Genomic DNA, 21,986 nt, shown 5'->3' on the forward strand with positions numbered 1-21,986 from the left:
TACTGAAAAGTCAAGACAGCAAACATCTTGTATTAGGCCCTGGAAGAACAAATGTGACAGGACATATAATAATCACTGTCCTCATGGAGCTTACAGTGTATTATTAGACTTGCTCAGAGTACCTCATTCTTGGAAGATTCTACTTTGATGCTTTGTATATCACATCTTGCAAGTACAGTTAGTTTGCGCTCTCTCTTCCTTACTCGCCTTGGCTTTTTTCCTCACCACTGTACTGAAAACATTGGCAGTGGTTACCGGTGATTTCCTCATTGCAGAGTTCCAATGGACATGAGTGTACAAATATCTCTTCGAGACCTTGCTTCCAATATTTTGGGGGTATTACTGGAAGTGGAATTACTTGGATCATATGGTAATTCTGTTTTTAATTTTTTGAGGACCTTCTGTACTGTTTTCCATAGTGGCTGCACCATTTTACATTCCTACAAGAGTTTCAATTTCTTTACATCCTCACCAAAACCTGTTACTTTTTATTTTTTATTATAGTAGCCATCCTAATGTGTTTGTGAAGTGGTATTTTGTTATGTTTGATGACATACTTAGTTATATGCTTAGCACTTAGTAGCTCTTCAGTAAATATTTGTTGAATAAATAAAGTAACATTATATGCACAATTGTTTTTGTCTTGGAAGATTAATTGTTTTTAAGTGGCTTTTGCTGTTAGGTATAGCTTGCTCCTGGCCATCACATTTTGAATTGGATTATTGCCAGGTAAAATCTTGGCTGGATGCAATGCTGTCTTTGGGTTCAAAAGGGAAGAGGCAGATAAAGCTACATGTCGTAATAACTACATATAGTGGTAAAATAATTGCTGGTTAAAATTTGTGGTATTTGAGAGTTTTGTTTAGAATTGCTATAATTGTAAACCTTAGACTTTTAGACTTAGTAAAATTGGCTTAAGAGCTGCCTGGAAAATCTAAAATCTTAATGGGTTGTTTCTTGAGACTGTATTCTAGAGAACCTTTCTTTTATCTCATGTTTCCTCCTTATCTCTGTAGTTTATGCTTGCCTTTTACTGTGGTTTGGGACTTTTGCTTACCATGCCTGCTTTCTTGCAGATTTTCTATTTTGTACATACGTTATTTTGTATATACTGTATATGATGACTTCGGTGAGCAGTGACCGTTCCCGAGGTGCTCGGGAAAAAACACAGATTTCAGCAACACAGGCAGCACAACTACAGAAGCAAGTAGTACAGGTAAGTTTTGGTGGAACTCTTATTTGCCTTGTTTAGAGTTACAGAAATTAAGCATGTATAAATGTCCTTCTCCTTTGTAAAAAACCTCAGGATTTTAAACCTTGTTTTTAAAAAGTAGATAGTATATAATAGGAAAGAGAAAATATCATTGGTTCAGGTACAGTTGGATGTTATTCCTTATTTAATCCTTAACTTTTCCTGCTACCTATTATCATCTAGGCCATCTACTTTTTTAAATTATTAATCTAGGTGTGTTCCTGGAAAATAATATGAAAATCAAAAGTATATATAGAAATGTTATGTTGAAGTGGAGAGAGATCTGAATTATAAGAGAGTTCCAAAAAGCTTCCTTTTCTTTCAAGCATTGTTACCTAGGAAGAGTGTTTTAATCTTAGATGTCTTTTATTTAACAAGATCCATTTGTATAAAATCTTCAATGTTAAATAGTCCCTCCTCAGTTTGTTTATATTATTTTAAATGAAGTGAGACAATCCAAGTAAAATGCTAAGCATAGTACATGGTACAAAATAGAACATTCTGTACATGTTATTCATTAGGTTAGCAAATCTTTTTTCAGAGGCAGTATGGAAGTAAGTAAATAAACCTATGCAGTCCATTATAATTTCAGATTGATTATTTCACTATACTTTGATAGCTAATTATGTGTACTTTTTATAATCATACCCAAGTGCCCTCTTGATATTAAGGGACACAGGGAATGGATTCTACTTAATTGCTGCATTACATTTTAAAATAAATGGTTAGCCTTATATTTTGCTGTCAACAGACATACATCTGTTATTCAGTGCTTGCTCCTCAATACACTTACCCTGATAAGTATTTATTTATAACTCTTCAAGAAAGACTGTCCATTGGATGAATGCTTAATGTTGGTTTCATGAATATAGCTTCTTCTTGAAGAAATTCAAGTTATGAGTAACCATAGATGTAACCCTGCTAATAATAACAGAAATGTAAATTAAAACAAAGATTTTTACAAATTAAGATTCAAAGCGTGGTCTTTTGAAGGAGGGCCTCATAAATGAAATGTCAAGACTGTAAACTATCCCTGTCTCCCACCCAAGTAAAGTCCTTGGACAGATTTCCAGAGAATCAATGTCTCTGGACTGGGAAAGAGAGGGCTCCCTTCCTCCCAAGGGTGGTCACTAAGAGTTTTTCCATGGGCCCTTTGGGGATGGCTCATTTTAATGAATTTGAAAAAAAAACTGCTAACCGAGGTGTGGGAAGGATTCCTAGACCCTTAGATTACTAATTTTTTTAAATAAAAATGTGTGAATTTCTCAAAATAGTATTATGAATTAGTAAAATTTTTCATGTTCATTTATCCATTAATCCCATTCTGGAAAGTATATTCTAAGGAAAAAACTTAAAAGGAATGAGGAAGGCTTTATCCTGTAAGAAGTTTATTGCCCATTTCTAAATGTTCTATGGTAGAGGTGTTCTGAGAAAACCTATTGAAGAAGCAGGATTTAAGAGACAAAACCATGAGCTCTTTTGAATCTGAATAAACCTGGGTTTGGGCCCTGCGTCTGCCACTTTACCAATTAGATGAATTACTTGAATCTCTTTGACCTCAGATTTTTAAAAACATGCTTTGAGAGTTAGAAGAAAATGTTAAAAGTAGTACATATTATTATTCCTGAATATCCTTCATCCAGATTCCCCAGATGTTAAAAGTTTTACCACTTTTACTTTATCCTTTTCTCCCTCCTACAAAGGAGAAACTACACACACCTTTTCCCCTGAACCTCTTGAGAATAAATCGCAGATGTGGTACTTCTCCACTTGTAAATACTTTAGTGTGTACAGTGTTTTTTAAAAAACAAGGACCATCTTTTACGTAAGAGTACAATTATCAAAAAGCAGGAAATCACTTCTGTATTTAATCTCTAGATCATATTTATCTTTTACTGATTGTCCTAATAATATCCTTTTTAGCTAACATTATATTTAGGTGTCAGTTCTCTTTAGTCTCCTTTAATGTGGAAGTTCCTCTGTTTCATGACATTGACATATTTGAAGAATATAGACCAGTTATTTTGTAGAATGCCCTAATTTTGGCTTGTCTGATATTTCGTCATGATTAGGGTTGTGCATTTTTGGTAGAAATAGCCCAGAAGTGATAGTCTGTCCTTAATGCGTCATATCATGATTAACGGAACATAGGTTTGTCCTATATACTTGTGATCATTTTTATCTTTTGGTTAAAGTAGTATTTCTCTAGTACCATGTACAGAGATGAAAATTCTTGTTTTTAAAAATTTTAAGTGGTATATTATATTCTTTGCAGAGGATGGTTTGAAGAATTAGAAATTGCGTAAGGTATAGTCAGGAAGTGATAACCTTTACTCTTATTGCGTATCTTACATAAATTATAAGGTGACTAATAATATTTGAATTCATGATAGAAAATGCCTGGTTTCTGATCAACTGAGAAAGGACACAAAATTATACTTATAGTACAGTACAATTGTTAAGACATTTAAGGAAAAAAAACTAGTAGACTGTATTAAAAATGTTTGCCTTTGTGTGATGGGCATAAGGATGACTTGAAAAAATAATCCTACTTCATCATCATTTTCAAATTTTCTGGGTGAGAGATCAAACAGAAAACATTTGGCTCCACTAGAAAAGCTATCAACACATTCTTTATTGTGAAAGTAGCTTAGCTCAGTATAAGCCAAGTGAATGGAAGAGAGATCCAGAGGAAGAGATTAGTAATGCTTCTTTTCTTGGCAAGACTTTTTTTTTTTCAACTTGACAGTTGTGTGGTATATGTCACTAATGTTTGATGTAGGGAAGGGTGCACTAACCTTGTTTAACTTTGAATTACCAGTTGGTTCTGCTTATTCCTCTGATTTCACAAGCTGTACAGACCTCTTGTCACTTAGAGCTCAGCCTGGCAACTTTCCTACCATACTCTAATTTATGTTTGGCACTTTGTTTATCAGATACTTAATTTTCTTCTTGATTAGGGCAAAGGTAAAAATATTTAAAGTTCTGATTTAAAATGCTTTATATTTCATTAATGTGCTATGCTAGTATTACAATACTGTACTTGTTAAACAGCTGTTAAGTGTATCAGCTGTGCTTTCAGAAGTTATGTCTAGATGATCTATACCCTTTTAGGAATAAAACAGATGATACCACTGAAGAGAAATGCAATAATCAAGTCATATTACTTAAGCCGAAAGAGCTAAGTCCGAATAAATTAGTAATAGTGACTTTACAATTAGAAATGTATGGGTGTGACAGTATCAGAATAAAAATATAGAAATATGTAGAAGCTTCAGACTGTTGGCATGTAGCAAAATGTTGTTATTAATAAGTATTCTGCTTATAATCTTTAGTGAAAGTCTATCAACTTGAGTGTCTTCCTGTTAATATAAGACATTTTAATAGAGTCAAGAGAAGCTTTCTTTGTTTCTGTAACTTGTATTCTCAGGCAGTTTTCAGATTTAAATATTGCTGCCTTTAGAACTCTTACTTGTGACTGTTTATCCACCTTGTTCCATTACTTTTAATTGATCCTACACCCTTTATCAGAAAGATATTACAGCCAAAGCCCCTGACTTTGGTCTATCTTGTATTCTGTGACATTTCTATATACTCTATTTTCTGTCTGAGATGTCTTGAATCAGACTCATTCTTCTAATGCACATAATATAGTATAGTGATTGAGTGTCCACAAGTGGTCTGTGATTCACTTTCTTGAATTTTTTTCCCTTTAATCTTTTTATTTTAGCACTTGTTTAACATTGGTTTCTTTCCTTTCACATTTTCTTTTTGAATTTCCCCAGGGCTGCTTCTGATCTGTCAATTTTCCCCTAACGTTTTGTTATGAAAATGTTGAAATAAAAAAAGTTGAAAGAGTTGTACAGCGAGCACCCATATACTCACAGTTACCTTTTTTGCTGTATTTGCTTTATCACATCCGACTGGCTATCCATTATTCTATCTTATTTTTTGATGCATTTCAAAGTAAATTAAAGACATCTATATGCTCTACCCCTAAATACTTTAGTGTATATTATCATCAATGATAATATTTGTTTAGGTCTCTTTTTTTTTAAGGTGATATTTACACAGGTACATTGTAAGTGTATGAGATCATTTTTTGTTGGATGCACATACCTGTGTAACCTAGTCCTTTATCAAGATATAAAACACCATCCTCATCCCAGAAAGTTCTGCCAGTTTTATTTTGTTTTCGTGGTGCGGACGTCCTGCCTGCTTTAGAGTACTGGTAATTTTCTTTTTGTATTGCCGACTGCTTTCACCTTTGCCCCCAACTCTCATTTCCATGTTTCTGTGTACTCTTTTTTACTTCAGACTCTTACAGTTTTCCCATAATTCTAGTGTGGGCTGTGTTCTCCCAGTTTGCACATGTTGTAGTCACTTTCCTCAGTCTTCAAGTATAAAATGACACACTCAAAAATCTTTAACATTCCTTTCTTCTAATGGCATCCATGCTAGCCTAGACCCACATTATTGTATTCTTAGACTGTTAAAATAGCTTCCTCCCTCACTGGGAGGCAGCATGATTGATATACTAAACACTGTGCGTCCTGGTGGTTAAGAGGCCTGTGCCATTAATACCAGCATAAAAAGCGTGAATAAGTTACTTAGGGGCACAGTACAGAGTTGAACTAGATTACTACCTCTAAGAGCCTTCCCAGCAATAAAATAGAAGCTCTACTTTGTGATTTAGTAATTTTTAAAATAGGAACTTTTGATCTTACAGAAAGCTAATGCTTCATGGATGAACAATTTCATGATGGGTGTTGTCCAGATTGCTGTTGGCCCTATTCTGTATATACTTTTAGTATGTTTTTCTTAAGTTTGCATACATATTGCAAGGGTTTATTTACATTTGGACATTTTCTGTGTGTGTGTGTGTGTGTGTGTACATGTGCTCTCTACTTTAAAACTTTAAGAAATTAGTTTATGCACATATTCTTTCCTTGCCTAACTGCCTGAGGACTTTCCTTATCAAATTGCTGTAATTAGATCCTCCAGTACAAATGGCTAGAACAGACACCCATGTTTTGTTCTTGGTCATATGGGGAAAGCTTTCAGTCATCTTTCAGCATTAAATATGTTGTTAGCTCTGGGTTTTTTGTAGTTGCTTTTATTAGGTTGAGGAAGTTTCTATTTCTAATTTGTTAAGTCTTTTTTTATCATGAAAGGGTGTTGGACCTTATCAGATGCTTTTTCTGGGTCTGTTGAAATGATCATGTGGTTTTATCTGGTGTTCTCCTAACATGGTGTATTACATCCTTTAATTTTGAGATGTTAAAACAACCTTACATTTCTGGGATAAACTTTACTTGGTCGTGGTATATAATCCATTTTGTATGTTGTTGGTTTGCTAGGATTTTGTGGAATATTTTTCATCTGTATTGATAAGAGATATTTTTCTGGTGTGTCTTTTCTTGTAATGTCTTTTCTTTTGGTATCAGGGTAATACTGATAAAATAAAATAATTGTTTCCTTATTTTTTTTGGATGAGTTTATGAAGAATTGGTGATTGGTGTTAATTCTTTCATTGTTTGATAGAACTTACCAGTGAAGCCATCTGGGCCTGGGCTTTTCTTTGTGGGAAGTTTTCTGATGACTGATTCAGCCACTTGTTATACATTTTCAATTTTCCTTGAGTTAATTTCCATAGTTTTTGTCTTTGTCTCTTTTTGTCTAGGTTTTTTAATTTGGTGGCATACATTTGATCATGGTATTCTCTTATAATTATTTTATTCCTCTAAAGTTGGTCATGGTGTCTCCTATTTCATTCTTAATTTTAATAACTTGAGTCTTCTGTTTTCTTGGTTGGTCTAGCTAAAGGTTTGTCAATTGGTTGAACCCTTCACCCCTGCTCCACATTTTGGTTTCTTTGATTTCTCTTATTTTTCTATTCTCTATTTCATTAATTTCTACTGTAGTCTTTATTATTTACTTCTTTAAAAAACTTTTTTTGGAATCACTATTTTGGAATTATTGTAAGATTTGCCAAAAAGTTGGAAAACGATACAAAAAGATCTTCAACATTCACTCAGCTTCCCTTAATATTAGCATTTTACGTCATGTATTGGCAAACTTTTTCTATAAAAGATCACAGCAAATATTTTATGCTCTGCACTCCACACCCAATCTGTTGCATATTCTTTGTTTTTGTTTAACATTTTAAAAATATTAAAACCTTTCTTAGCTTGCACACTGTACAAAATCAGATCCCAGGTTTATGTAGTTTGCCAACGTCTGTTTTACATAACCATTTATTACAACTAAGATGATAGAGAATAATATTGTTAACTAAATATAGACTTTATTTGGGTCTCACTAGTTTTTAAACTGAGGTCCCTTTTCTGTTCCAGAATCCTTTCCAACTGGTTGTCTCCTTAGTCTCTTCTGATCTTCTCTTGTTTTTCATGACCATCACACATTCAAAGAGTATATTTATCATTTTAAAAATAAATAATTGGTTATCTATCATCCTTTAAAGGTGAATAACTAGTATTTAAAAACTATCATTATAAATTTATAGATTTAAACATTTGATGGATTTCAGTTATTTCTAGTTATCCTTTTTGAAGTTCAAATTATCTCATCTTTCACCAGTGTAAGTCTCTTCACGTTGGTTCCTGAGTTGTTTTTTTTTTAAATTTATTTTTAATTGTGGTTGACATAGAATGTTATTAGTTTCAAGTGTGAATTCAACATAGTGATTCAACATTTATATAGCTTATAAAGTGATCAGCACAGTAAGTCTAATAACCGTCTGCCACTATATTTATTATGATATTACTGACTCTATTTCCTATATGTATATTACATTCCCATGACTCTTGAGTCATGAGTCATGGCTCCTGAGTGCTTTTTGACTTGGTCCTAACATCTTTGATAGTTTCTTTATAAATTGATATGACAAGATATTTCAGACTTATCTTGTATACTTCCTGCTTTATACCTAGAATCAGCCATTGTCATAAGGAACCTTTGCATCTTTTAGTGGGAAATGGTATTTAGACATGTCAGTCTGGTAAATGATGTTTATTATTACTGAGTTGGTCATTGTTCGTAGGTCTCTTCAGTGGACAAGGCTCTGAGAACTTTTTTAAGGTAAAATGCCTCATGAGTTAATGTCGATAGTTCAAATTCAGGACTACTTTTATATCACATGTTTATTATCACCTCCACACTGAGAATCCTTGTTCCCTGAGAACTGGAGACGGTAAAATTAGAATATGCCAAAATCACTCTTTTGCTTTATCCCGAGCCCAGCTATTTCTTTAACATTTTAAAAAGAAGTAGGAGAGGCTCTTTTTCCATTCCAGAGGCTTCTATAAATGTTGGCTTGGTTTTATAAAATATTGTGGTCATCAGCAACAGAATTTGACACACTAAATAGAAATGTTTAAATTCTCTCTGCTGGGCTGCAAGGTAGTGCATCATTTTCTGTTTCCGTAAGAATTTTCTGGATTTAGGATTTTAAGCTTTACCTTGAAATCAATTGATAGAACAAATGTCTAATCAAATATTTTCTGCACACTTATTTCAAGGAAAATGCTTAGTTCAATTGTAGTAGCTTTTAAACTCACAACAGCAACATGCAGGATGATCACTCTTGTATACCCGAGGATCTTGGTCTTGATCAGTATTGGTGAACATCATTCAGCAACCAAGAGGCAGGCACTCTGTGTGGACATGGGAAGTGTCTGCAGTCCTATTACATAGCACAGATTGCATAACCATACTTGTTTTTACTGTTTGCTGGCCCATGTGTCCCTACCTGGAACCACTGTCGGCTGTCATTCCATTATTCTATTACATAGCCAGTGTTTTTGATTATCTGGAATAAATTAATCACTCTGCTAGAGTTCAGTAATTTGTCATCATCTTTCTTCTTTGTGACAGTCACTACATGGTTTTTCCCTGTGGCAGTCTTAATACAAGGCCACCTCAATTAATAGCCTTGAAAGCATATTTTATTTGATAAATAGCCCTTATGTGAAAAAATGATAAGGCAACAGCCAGTGCCAGCCTGTAGGACAGATGGGTGTACCCACTGCTTCAGGTACAACTTCTGGGACCCAGTGCACTGAATCAGCCATCAAGCCATCTGGAAGTTGCAGAGATTCCCCACCTCCCTCCTTTTTAAATAGTACTATATCTACATACTTTGTTTATATACCCATTGTATACCATACATTCTCCCTTTGAGACATCATTTACTTTTATTTCTATAATAAGTATATGCTTAATAGTCACCATTAATACTTACATCAACATATCTAGTCATTCTGGTTGTCTAAAGCCAGTGCTGTTGTTGATTACTCAGGAAAGGCTCATGGGAATAATCCCTGTGTTTTTTGGTGCTGGTAACAGTTTATGCCCTTTATACTTGAATATAAAGTCATTTTGTTGGCTATAAATGTTAGGCTCATATTTTCTTCACTTGATTATCTTAAATGCTGTTTTTATTTATTTTTTTGCACAAAGCACTGCTTTTGACATGTTTATTGATACTCTGATTTCTTTCCTGTATTAAGTCTCTTGCCTGTTCTGTCTACATACCCAATGGCTATTTTCATTTTAAGAGTCCAACTCTTTTACTAGGAACATGTCTCAGTGTGGGCTGTTATGAGTTGATATTCTTAAGTATACAGAGTGTTTTCTTTCGCATATTTAAACATTTTATTTGCTTTCCAAACATTTTTCTTAAATTTTAGTTTTAAGCATTTGTACCGTTGTTCTCTTTCTGTCTTTTTCTTCAGAGATTTGTATTATCCGCAGGTTCAGGTTGGGTTGTCTTTTGCCTATATTCAATATTCGGCGCTTTCTTTTCTCACATTCTTTTCATTTCTTTTTTAAAATTTCTTTTTTACTTTAAATATTTTCCCCTTTCACATAAAAGTTTATTTTTGTGTTTCTTTTGATTTAGTTGTCATTTTCATTTTTGAGCTAGGTAAACTTAGATGCATGTTATTATGTCTCATGGTTTTCTTCACGCTCAGTATCTTTCAGTACGTTTTGAAACAGAAGACCATTTTTGTTTTCTAGGCACTTTTTTTGGCATGCTTTCATTGACTATAGGGGTATTATCTTGCTTCTTTTCTTTCTTTTTCTTTTTCTTTTTTTTTTTACAATAACTTTGTATGGAATTTGACCTTTATTTTTCTGTTGCTCATTTTTATGTGAAGTAAGTTTTCTTGGACTTTTAGACAGCGTTTCCAATTTTGGAATGTTTCCTCTTTTTCTATGTAATTATGTTATCTTGCTTTCTGAGATTTCCTAGCTCTGCTCTCTTCCCTCAATTTTGGTCTTTTTTTTTTCCCCCTATGTTTGTGGCTCAGTAATGATTCTACTCCTAGTTGTTTTTTCCTGACAGGAGTCCTAGTTGGTTAGTTTCAAGAGTTTATGATGGTAACTACCCCAACCTCTTGAAACCTTTTGCATTCTGGGCACTTAGCTTACTATTGGAGTTGTCGGAGCCCTACAATGCCAGCTTCTGTTCTCTAGTTGGCTCACTTTACTTTCCAGTGAATACCTCTTAACCACTTGGTTAAGTGGGTTTCATTGACTATAGGGATATTATCCTGCTCTTTATTCTTTTTTTTCTTACAATAACTTTGTATGGGATTTGGCCTTTATTTTTCTCTTGCTCATTTTTATGTAAAATGAGTTTTCTTGGACTTTTAGACAACAATATGGTTCAGAGTGGCTACGTTTTCCTGTTCTTAAACCACTCAGACCACCCCAGTGCTTGCCTCTTCTTACTTCAAGTGGCACAACTTCTATCCGTTGTTGGTTTTTCTTGTTTGTATTTTGGGGTTTGTGAGAGAGATACCTTGTCATCTAGTTTTGTTGTATATTGTTATCCATAGGATTTTGATTTTTTTTATAAAGTTGCAAGAGTAGTTTAGAGAACTCTTATATATACCCCTTATCAGATTTATAACATGCTGCCACTTTTGCTCTGTCATATTTTTTTCATATATATATAGATACACACACACACACACACACACACACACACACACTCGTGCATTATTTATTGTTCTCAACCATTTGGGAGTTTATTAAATATATTTTGCCTTTTACCTTTAAGATTTAAGTGTATTTTCTAAGAACAAGGATGTTCCTTTATACATACAGTTTCACTATCAATTTTTTTTCAGTTTAGCATTGCTACAATGTTATCTATGGTTCATATTCCAGTTTTGTCAGTGTGAGATTTTACTTATTCCAATAATGTCAGTTACTCCAGTAATGTTCGTTATAGCATGTTTGCCCCTTCTAGTGTAGAATCATCACATTGTAGTTATTTGACATCTCTTTAGTCTCCACTAATCTGGAACAGTTCTCAGGCTTTTTTTGTCTTCCATAATATTGGCAGTTTTGAAGAAATATAGGCCAGTTATTATATAAAATGTTCCTCAATTTTATTGTGTCTAACGTTTCTTCATGAGTATATTTAGGTTATAGAACTCTGATTGGAATACTACATAACTGACCTTGAGTATTTTGCAGAGTACCGCTTGTGGAGTCACATAAGGATGTTGATTATGATCATTCATTCCAGGTTTTGCCTATTTTAATTTATTGTTACTGTGTTTTGTCTAGCAACTGAAAAACAAGTTCTGTGGAGACATTTGAGACTATGTGTAAATAGCCTGTTCTTCATAAAACTTCCCCCCTTAAAATTAGCATTTATTGATTATTCTTTTCTGAACTAACCTTTACTCTGTTGGTTGCAAAATGATGTGTAGCTCTTAGTCTTTTTATCATTGCCATATTAGTAAGTACATTTAAAAAAGTTTACCCTTACCAGTGATCTAAGAAATAAAAGTTAAACCAAACAGGAACTGTTTTATTGATTAAATTAGCTTTTTTTTTTTAAGTTGGAAAAATTTGAGGAAGCAGGCTCTTTTGTACTGCTGGGAGTATAAATTTTTGCAGGCTTTGTGCAGAATATTTCTGAGCATATGGTGTGAGATTCCTTCTAACATTCTTCTAGGCATTTATTTCACATGTTTGTATTCTAAGAAAGCTGTCATGGATATATATACAAATTAGGTATAAAATTGATCTCTGTAGTGTTTATGTAGTAATGAAAATCTTGTTAGTAAGTGAAATGCAGGACCTATCCAGTGGATTGTTAGGCAGCCAACAAATATTGTGCTATATTCACAGTAAGGGGGTGTGTGTGTGTTTGTATGTATGTGTGTGGTACCCTACAAAGTAATGTTTAGTATTCTGTTTTTGATATCACAGAAAAATATGTAAGTGCTAAATAAATAGTTTTTGTACTAGATGGTTACCTTAGGGGCTTTTCTTGTGGGATGTGTCAAAATTTTGTAATTTAAGGACATTTACTCGTGGAAAGTAATGAGCATTAGTGTGCTTGGAATGGAGCAAGGCTGAATGAATACGAGTAAGGTACACTTTTTAGGTTTGAGACTCAGAGACTGGAAGATACTAGTATTAGGGAAAGTGGGCAAAAATTAATAATGTAGGTTTTCAGCACCAGGGGCACCAATGGTTTGCTTTCATTAATAGAAGGTTGCCAAACACAAATGTATGGCGGAAAGTGCCATCTTTACAGAGTTCCTTTTCCTCTTTGATTTTCCCCTTTTACCTCATTCAGTTATTTCATGCCTTTGGTCCTTTGGCTGAAGCACTGGGACTTCTCAGTTGGTTATGGGTCAGGGAAATGATTGATGTGCAGGTAGGTATAGTGAGAACGTATGTAAGGTCCTTATATACACTGGGTAGCATTGAGGTGAAGTTGGCAGTATGTGTAGACACAGTTTCTGTATAAACATTTTTCTGGCTGTGATGAAGTAGTTCTGTAGCATTTCAGCTGAGATCACAACAGGCAGGCATGGGTTGGGACGGAGTGATTGGCCATTAGGTTGGAGGAAACGGGTGAAAGCTAGCTGGATCTTGTATAATCACCCACCTACATGGATGTTGAGATTATTTGAAATATATATGTATTTAAAGCAGAGAAGAAAAGTTTTCATTATTAGCTTCTGTGGGGATCATTCAGTAATTTGAACTGTTTAACTTTATTTATGTTGGAACTAGTAACTTTTGAAAAAAATAAACTATTGGAGGAATTTTAGATTTACCAGAGTTGCACAGAGATAGAACAGAGTTCCTGTATACATACCGCTCACCTAGTTTCCCTGTAACCATGGTACCTTTGTCAAAGCTAAGAAATGAAATTGGTATATTCCTATTAACTCGCTGCACAAAAGAGTAACTTTTTAAATGCCTTTTTCCTTTTTTATTGCCAAAAATACCACAGACCGAAACCTCAAAAATTCAGTAATACGATTTTTTAAAAAAAGATTTTGAGTGAAAAAAGCAATTGGAAGAGTTTTCTGCAGAGGTGACTAGTGTTTGAAAGTTTCCTTTTCTTTTTAAGAAATTTTGTTAAAACCATTTTTTAAATTGTGGTTAAAAAAAGAGTAACTTTGAAAATCAGTTTTATTTAGAAAAATAGTCTTTTCAGAAGTGACCATGATACCTTTGTAGAGTTGATAGCAGAGTTTTTTGCTCTTCTGACAGCAAGGCTGGTTCTGAGCCAGCATGCTGGCAGTCCTTTTCAGTGCTTCCTGATCTTTCACTTTCTCTTATGCTGATTATTCCCATCTCCATAGGTGAAAGAAAATTCAGATGAGTCACATGACCAGTGAGGATGAACAAGAACGTTAGGTCATTTGGCCAAGGGACTGGGACCTTTATGCTATTTAATTTGGTACTTATTTACCTTATGGGAACAGGTTGTATGCGTTTGAGAAGTCTCAATTCAGAGTTCTTTTTTTTTTTTTTAGTTAATCAGTATTTCTATTACCATAGTGCTGGAGCCCTTGAGAGCTTTTATCTGTTTGCATCAGATTTCGGCATCTAACTTATATTTTTCATGCTTAAATCTTTAACAATTATATGTACTTTTCAGGCAACAGCTGAACAGATGCGTCTCGCTCAAGTGATCTTTGATAAAAATGATACAGAGTTTGAAGCTAAAGTTAAACAGGTATGTTTCTAGCAAAGATGCTATCATTTTTGTATTTTTATTATGCTTTAAAAATAATTTTACTGAGATTTTAATTTTAAAGTATGCTTCTTGCTTAGTTTCAACTAGTTGTATTTTGAATTTACGATTAAATACCTGGCTAGAATGAAGAAATTGAGTATGTCCCATCTTTTTTGTAGTAGATTCTTTGAGTTACTTATGTTAAAGGTGAACAGTGAGCTAGCCTTTTTGAAAGCACATTGGCATTGTTTATACCTGTGTATAGAAAGTATATTTAGTCTTTGGCAAGTTTTCAGAAAATTTTGTTTAATGTTAAGGAAGAACTGAATTGCTCTTTCAAACGTGGTAATTCCAAACATATGTTGAAAAAACATAAAATTAAATTTTAAGATGATGTCTGCATTTAGAACTTTATTGAGAGGACTTGTTAATAATCTTAATTTCATATTCTTTCCTGATAAGACTTCTTTTCCCTTCAAGATTCTGGAAATCGAGCTATTATAACTCTTACCTCAGTCCAAACCTTGGTAGGGGTGAGGGTATACCAGTAATTGTTCCTTGGAGTGAATGTCCCATAGTGAACTCTTTAGCCCTTTAATGTATAAACTCTTTGTTCTTACTTTTGGTTGCTGTCATCAGACTAATGGTAATATTTTTGGAAGGCCACAGAAAGTACTTATTAAAAATTATAGAACTTATTATTTGGAATGAGATTTATGTACAGTTTGAGACATACTACATATTGCCTTTTATCTGAATAGCATAGCAGATACACAGTAAAAGAGCAGAGTTCAGAGTTAAGTGCTAACTTTACTTCTGTCTCTTAACTAATCCAATCACTAGAGGGATTTTGATATTTTATTAGTCTTAACAATTGCATGTGACAAGTATTGATTTCGTACAGATCACTGATAAAAATCTGATATTATTAGTAGATATCCAAAGACCGAAGCAGTGGAAAGCCCTAGAGCAGCAGTCCCCAATCTTTTTGGCACCAGGGACCAGTGCTTCTATGAGAATTTAATGCCCGATAATCTGAGGCGGTGATGCTAGCACTGGGGAGCGACTGTAAATACAGATGAAGCTCGGCTTGCTTACCTCCTGCTATGCAGCCCGGTCCTTACAGGCCATGTACTGGTACTGGTCTACAGCCCAGGGGCTGGGGACCCTAGAGTGTTTAGAGCTTTTGCTGTGTAGTATTATAGGGAGGAAATGAGAGAATGGCATAGTGCAAAGAGCTGTATTTATGAGAGCAGAAGACCTGGATTCTAGATAAGCTTTGCTATTAGTTTTTTGACCACAGAGAAATCACTTCAAATGTTGAGGTCAAACTATTTTGAACAACAGCTAGTACATGCTAAAATAGTTAAACACAGTTAAAACATAACAGATACTTAAATCATACGTTTGTTAACTAATAATTGAGAACCTGTATTGTGCCTAATCTGTGATTGTTATGATGAAAATGTTAAGTAGCTTAATCTCCTTTGTTAAAGAGAATGCACCAAAGAGATTTCTTTGATTACTTCAAACATAGCACCTTGATGAAGCTGCTTGAGAACATAGCATATCTTGGAATGATTTTTGTGGTAGCTGCAGAATTCTGCTTGTGAGACTTTAGGGTGTTATAACACGTATGTGGAACGTCCTAATCCAAATGTAGGGAACTTTGTCCCTGTGTAAAACAGGTGGACTCAAATTTAGTTCTATGGCCTTGGATACCCAAAATTCTAATCTGATATTTGGTCAGCTCAGAGGAGGGTTGATTTGTAGTTTGACTCTGCCAGTATCGATGAGAAGACTTGGGGTGGCCACAAAAAAAACAAACAGGTAAACCTGTTCTTGGATTGTAAGCTCAGAATCTAGACAAGGCCATCTTTATGTGGAAGGATTGCATAATTTCCGTCTTTATATAGAAGAATCTTAAAATTAATATTAAGTGCCATTTTGTGGTCCTCCTGACCATTTTCTTATAATTTCAACAGCTTATGGAAGTGACAGGAAAAAATCAAGATGAATGCATAGTGGCCCTACATGACTGTAATGGGGATGTGAACAAAGCTATCAATATATTGCTGGAAGGGAATTCAGACACGGTAAGATTATTAATAAGTATTATTAATTGATTTGCAGTGCTAAGATTTGTCTCCAATTCCATATTGCATTTTAAACTTCACCTAATATGGGGGTGGGGGTGGAGGGAATTATGGGTGCCATTCCATATTTGTTTTAAGTTCCAGAAAGAACACTAACCTGAAATGACTGTTTTTGTTATATATGGTTTCTTCATGAAGTTGTAGAATCTGAAGACTCGAAAGAGAACTTGGTCATCTACTCCAGCCTTACACAGTTTCCAAAATTCTCTGGGCCTGTGGACATTTTCACCACCTGAAAAAACTTCTCTTGGCTCCACTGCTCATGTTTCTTCATCTCAATCGTCACCTCTTACTACTCCTTATATCTCTAGACTAACAGAAAACCAGGATTTGCTGGTATATCTATTTGCTTATGTGTGAATATTCTACAGACACATTTTTATGACAGTTTGACAGATATATAAAAGGAGCAAAGTTTTTTATTTTTATTTTTTAGCTTAGTAAAGTTTGAGGACCGTGTAGCCACACTAGAGGTCATCTTTTTTATTTTAGGAAGGATGCAACTAAATAAAGCCACACCGGGCAGTTGTTAGCCCTAATCGTTTGATTCCTATGTGGAGATTGCACAGTATTTCATTTGTATTTTTAAATTGAGGAAACCATTTCAGAGCAGATTAAAACAAATAATGATTTATCTAAAAAGGAGTACAAAGATGAACACACCAAAAAGTGCCTTTTCAGTGTTCAGGTTTAATTAGGTTCTCATTTTCCAGGGATAGGCCGTATTAGGGTCAGGCTATATTAAAATGAACTGCCCTGACAAGCTCAAAAGTAAAATGAATATCTTTTTACTTAATATGGAACAAGGAGAGTGAATATTGTAATTAAATAATTAGATACTTGGGAAAATATTTCACTATTTGAGTATAGCATGTGTGCGTAAAATTCCATGTACAGTAACACTGGTACACATGATAAACTACCAAATAATGTCAATTTGTTGGGAAAATATATCGTGTTAAATGATGAAATAAAATTTTGTATAGCTTTTGTTTGCTGACAGGCATATATTTACTGGGTTTTATAAAATATGGGGAATGTGTGTACCTCATTGCTAATGAATTCATTATAGAATGACTCTCTGTTATTTTCAAAATGAACCGAAGGGCTTAACTTGCCTCTTTATTAAAAACACCAAATAAGTGAAATATTTCCAAGTCATTAATTGGAGGGCCTACTTTCTTTTTTTATGGTAGAGATAGGACAGGAAACTACTTATTGTTGCCATCGCTTTACCTCCAGCAGATTTCATTCCTTTTCCGTGGTAATTGGGTGAATTTTTAAGTCTTAAAAGTCCGGTTCTCTCTCTAGTTTATTGACTTTTAACTTCTCATTTGGGACCAAATCCAAAGGAGATGGTTCTGGGCTGAATGTTACACAAAGAATGTCTCTTTAGTTACCTCTTGAACCTAGAAGTCACATTGTGGTAGCCAAATCTGGCTTGTTTCTTCAAAATCAGAAAATGGCAAATTAGGGCTTGACTATAGACACAAAAGATGTATGCTTGCTTGGAAGTAAGGGGGCTGTGAGGGAAATCCAGAAGCAGAGGGAAAGTACTTTCAAAACCCTGGTTTGTTTAGGATTATTTTCCGGTGCATCTTTTCTTTCACACTGTTTGCCTTGTCTCTTACCTGGTTGCTGTCTGTAGCATCTATGACTAACCAGCTGTAAGGAATATCTTCTCTTGACTAGGGTAGAATTAATTGGAGTGGGGATGCTAGAGAACGTAAACACCTAGGTTTGCTAGGAGCAAGAACATTTCAGTAAGCCATGAAAGCAAACAAATCTTGTTTTATTGGCTAACCTTACTTTGTGCCAACATCTTCTGAAACAAAATTATTACTTTGAAAAATGTCAAGTGGAAATTGTCCATGATATTTTTAAAGATGAATGTCTTTCTCATGTAGAGGTAGCTGTCACAAAAGAAAACATGATCATAGTACTAAATTTTTTGTTTCATTATAATGCATTTTGAGTGACAAAATAGTTTTGAAAAATCATTCCCTTGCATTAATGTAATTAAAAAAAAAAAGCTAATTCGTGTTGAGTAGTTCTTGACAAATACGAAGGTGTAGGAGAGTGATTTTGAATGGCTGGCCTGGAAAGCTGTTTTTCTGATTACTAAATGTGAAGTCTTCTTAGATTTTCTTCAGACCTGTCCTATAAGTAGCAAAATACAGATGACAGAAGTTCCGTTGAGAATTTGTAATTAGTTCACTTTGAAAGCCTGTGTGCATGCTTGTAAGCTATTGTGCAAAATGTGTGATATTCTCTAGCATTTACTGTGATGTTAAACCAATTGCTCCTTAAAGGTCTTTTCCTACTTCTCCTCACAAATAAGTTGTCAGTGTTTGTAGAGTTCACGAGCCAAGACTTGCTTTAGGGTTCTTTTGCTGAATGAAATGGAGTAAGATGTTTTTCTCTCAAATGTCTTACAAAGAAAGTCTGTCCCTTCATAATGATTGAGTACTTTTAGGTCTGGCAGTATAAAGACGTTATACATTATATATGTAGGTACCTTGTGCTGACTCTACTGTGTGTAAATTTTCCAGGACTTGTTGTTAACCTAAGAGGACAGGATTCTATCTTACATAGTTGTCTTGTTTAGTCATGTTAGTGAACGTAATAAATCGAGTTTGTATACTGTGGAGTTATTTACTGGAATAAATAAGCTTTATTGATTTCTCTAATTAAAAAGCAATGCAGAAAAATTAAAAGGTTAAATCAAATTAAACTTCCTCATATAACTACTTTTAACTTTCATATATATATATTAGATAGGCTCTTATTGAACTAAAAATTCCTATTTTATATGCTGTTTGCTGATAGCATGCTTAATTTATATCAATCTCTTGTACACTTGGATCACTCTTAAAATAGCTATATACTGCTCCCTTTATGGATATTCTAGAGTAGATAATCTCTTAGCTAGATATTTAGGGAATTTCCCCCCATTTTATTCTGATTATTGTCTATATATTAATGTTTGCACAATTATCAGATTATTTCCTCTGAATAAAGGCCTGGAAGTAGAATTGTTGGGTCAAAAGCTGTGAACTAAATAAAAATTGGATGCTGTTAACAAGTAGACTTCCAGGAAGGTTAGAATAGATACATTCTTACCAGAATTAAGGATATCTGATTATTCCACTGTAACTAAAAATGTTTTAAATCTGGCCTCTCCCATTTTGGAAATAATTCAGCTATATCTCTTTAATTTTAGTTTGTTAATTTCCAGTGCTTATGTTTATTTGGATATACAATGTTAGTAGTTTGGGGATTGAATCATTTCAACTCTTGTGAAAAAAGATAGATTATGAAAAAGTAAATAGAAACCAAAGTAAATAGAAACAAACAAACAAATAGATTGAATCATTTCAACTCTTGTGAAAGAAGATAGATTATGAAAAAGTAAATAGAAACAAATGGGCCAATTTTGGGATTTCCTAGTAACACCCCCTAATAGCCTACTACTTACATTCACAAGAACATAGTGTCTCATTCTTTCCTCAGCAATTTTTAATATATGGTATGATTTGATTTGGGGTCACCATTAGAGAGGTGGAGAAGGAGGTTATATAAATCATTTGACTTCTCATTGGGACAAGTCTTTGAGGTTGAAATTTAGGGTACTTAATTAAAAAACCTTAAATTTTATTTGTCTAACATTAAAATTTTTTAGATGGTTACTTTGGATAACTGAATAGGGAAAGTTGTATTCCCGAGATTTTAGGGCATTTTATGTAACTTTGTAATCTTTGAGCTAATCTATGTATTTAATAGTTTTAAGGCCCACTACTGAGGTAGGTGGGGGATGGCATATAGTAAGAGCTTGGGGAAATGACACTTTATTTTCAGATCAGCATAGGAAAAGGCTTTCTGGTGAGACAACATATAGTAGTTGTAAATTTAGCTAGTTGCTGTAATCTGTATAGCAAAGGAGCTAAGCAAGACCTTTGCTGTCCTTATCAGAAAGAACTATGTGGAAAAGAAAATGGTAGGCAAGTGAGCTGCAAGGCATGGGTGATTAGGTTTGAAAGATACATGCATGCACCCTTGATAATCTGTACACACTTTCAGTGACCACTCTGAATGACAACTCTTATCTTCGGTAGACCTCATGGGAGACCGTAGGGGGGAAGAAGAAGAATTTTGGAAAAGAAAGTTCAGAAAACAAAGAGAATAGAGAGAAGAGAAATGAGAGGGAAGTGAGTCGTGGACGTGGAAACAGCAATCGGAAGGGAAGAGGTGGCAATCGTGGGAGAGAGTGTAAGTATAGACTTTTTCCCTCAACTTTTTATGATGAAATTTTCATGCATACTGAAAAGATGAAAGAGTTTTCCTATGACTGCCCATAAATCTACTTCCTCAGTGCAACATTCGTTATTATAGTTAACACTTAGAAATGAGCTACAACTAAGTAGTTCATTAGAAGCCTAACTGATGAATTTCATAGCAGCATTGACCTGGGCTGTAGATAGTTAGTTGTGTTGTGTGTTTTAAGACTGCCTTCTGTTGTGAATCAAGCATATCCTCTAATGTTAAAAGAGGTTTTTCATTCACTGATAGATGAAGCTGTTTATTCTTCTTCATGTACAGATACTCATGGTATAGACAAGTGTTAGAATAAGCAGAAAGTTGTGGAAGAAGGAAGATTTTCTCAGTACTTTCCATTCAACTCAAGTTTTGGCATCATTTACCTAAAACAACATATATGATATGCTGTACAGACATACCAAAGTAGCTAAATTATGAACAAATAAAATTTATGTATTTAACATACCACTTTAGAGACTTTTGCTAGGTAATTCCATGGATATTTGTTGAGTGCTTACTATATAGCAGGTACTCTTACAGGCACACAACAATGAATAAAACAAATCTTTGCCCTCCTAAAACTTACCTTTTAATGGAGGTAGAGTGAGATGTAACAATAAAAAAAGTAACATTTTATATTAATATTTTAACAGTGTTATGTAGGGATCGTGCTGTGGGAGTAGGGGGAGGAAGGCAGAGAGATGGGTTTTCTAAGAAGAGGTCTAGCAAATTTAAATAGAGTGACCACTAAGAAAAGCCTCACTGACAACTCATGGGAGTTAAGCCCTGAAAGAGATGAGGTCAGCAAGCTGTGTCAATATGGCTTATAAAATTTCTTTGTTATATAGAATCATTAATGCCAATATAGGATGAGGAGAAAAAAAAGACAGTTGGCATTTTCTGGACAGTATCCTATAAAAACCTGTCTCTAACACTTATATTTCCCCAATAACTCAGTGTTTCCTTGGTGGTGTTATTTTGCTATTCCATGCCTTTTCAGGCCTTAAACCTAACCAATGAGCAAATTTTGTGGTGTATTATATAGTTGAATAACAAAGGTGGTTTTTTGAAGTAAACTTATTTTAGAGGAGGGGAAGTCCAAACAGAAGAAAGAAAAAGTGGTATTTTTTTTTTTTTTTTAAATAGAATTTTTACCTATGAATTAAGTAAGATGTGCTGTCATTCAGTTTTGAGCCACTTTTATTTGGTTTTGTTTTTCCTATGTTTTTGAACT

The 21,986-nt window shown here is 34.2% G+C and overlaps 1 protein-coding gene across 1 annotated transcript in view; it reads left to right on the plus strand.

Annotated features, from left to right (window-relative positions):
• Positions 1-278: 278 nt before the first annotated feature.
• The window catches only part of UBAP2 (ubiquitin associated protein 2), a 69,246-nt gene continuing 47,538 nt past the window's right edge, over positions 279-21,986 (plus strand). The window contains 5 exon segments of the mRNA XM_025049718.1: positions 279-370; positions 1,077-1,216; positions 14,202-14,279; positions 16,265-16,375; positions 20,551-20,704. Of these exon segments, the coding sequence (XP_024905486.1) occupies positions 283-370; positions 1,077-1,216; positions 14,202-14,279; positions 16,265-16,375; positions 20,551-20,704 (571 nt within the window). The 5' untranslated portion in view covers positions 279-282.

Source organism: Pteropus alecto, unplaced genomic scaffold (genome assembly GCF_000325575.1).
Source record: "Pteropus alecto unplaced genomic scaffold, ASM32557v1 scaffold206, whole genome shotgun sequence".
In the NCBI taxonomy this organism is placed as follows: Eukaryota; Metazoa; Chordata; class Mammalia; order Chiroptera; family Pteropodidae; genus Pteropus; species Pteropus alecto.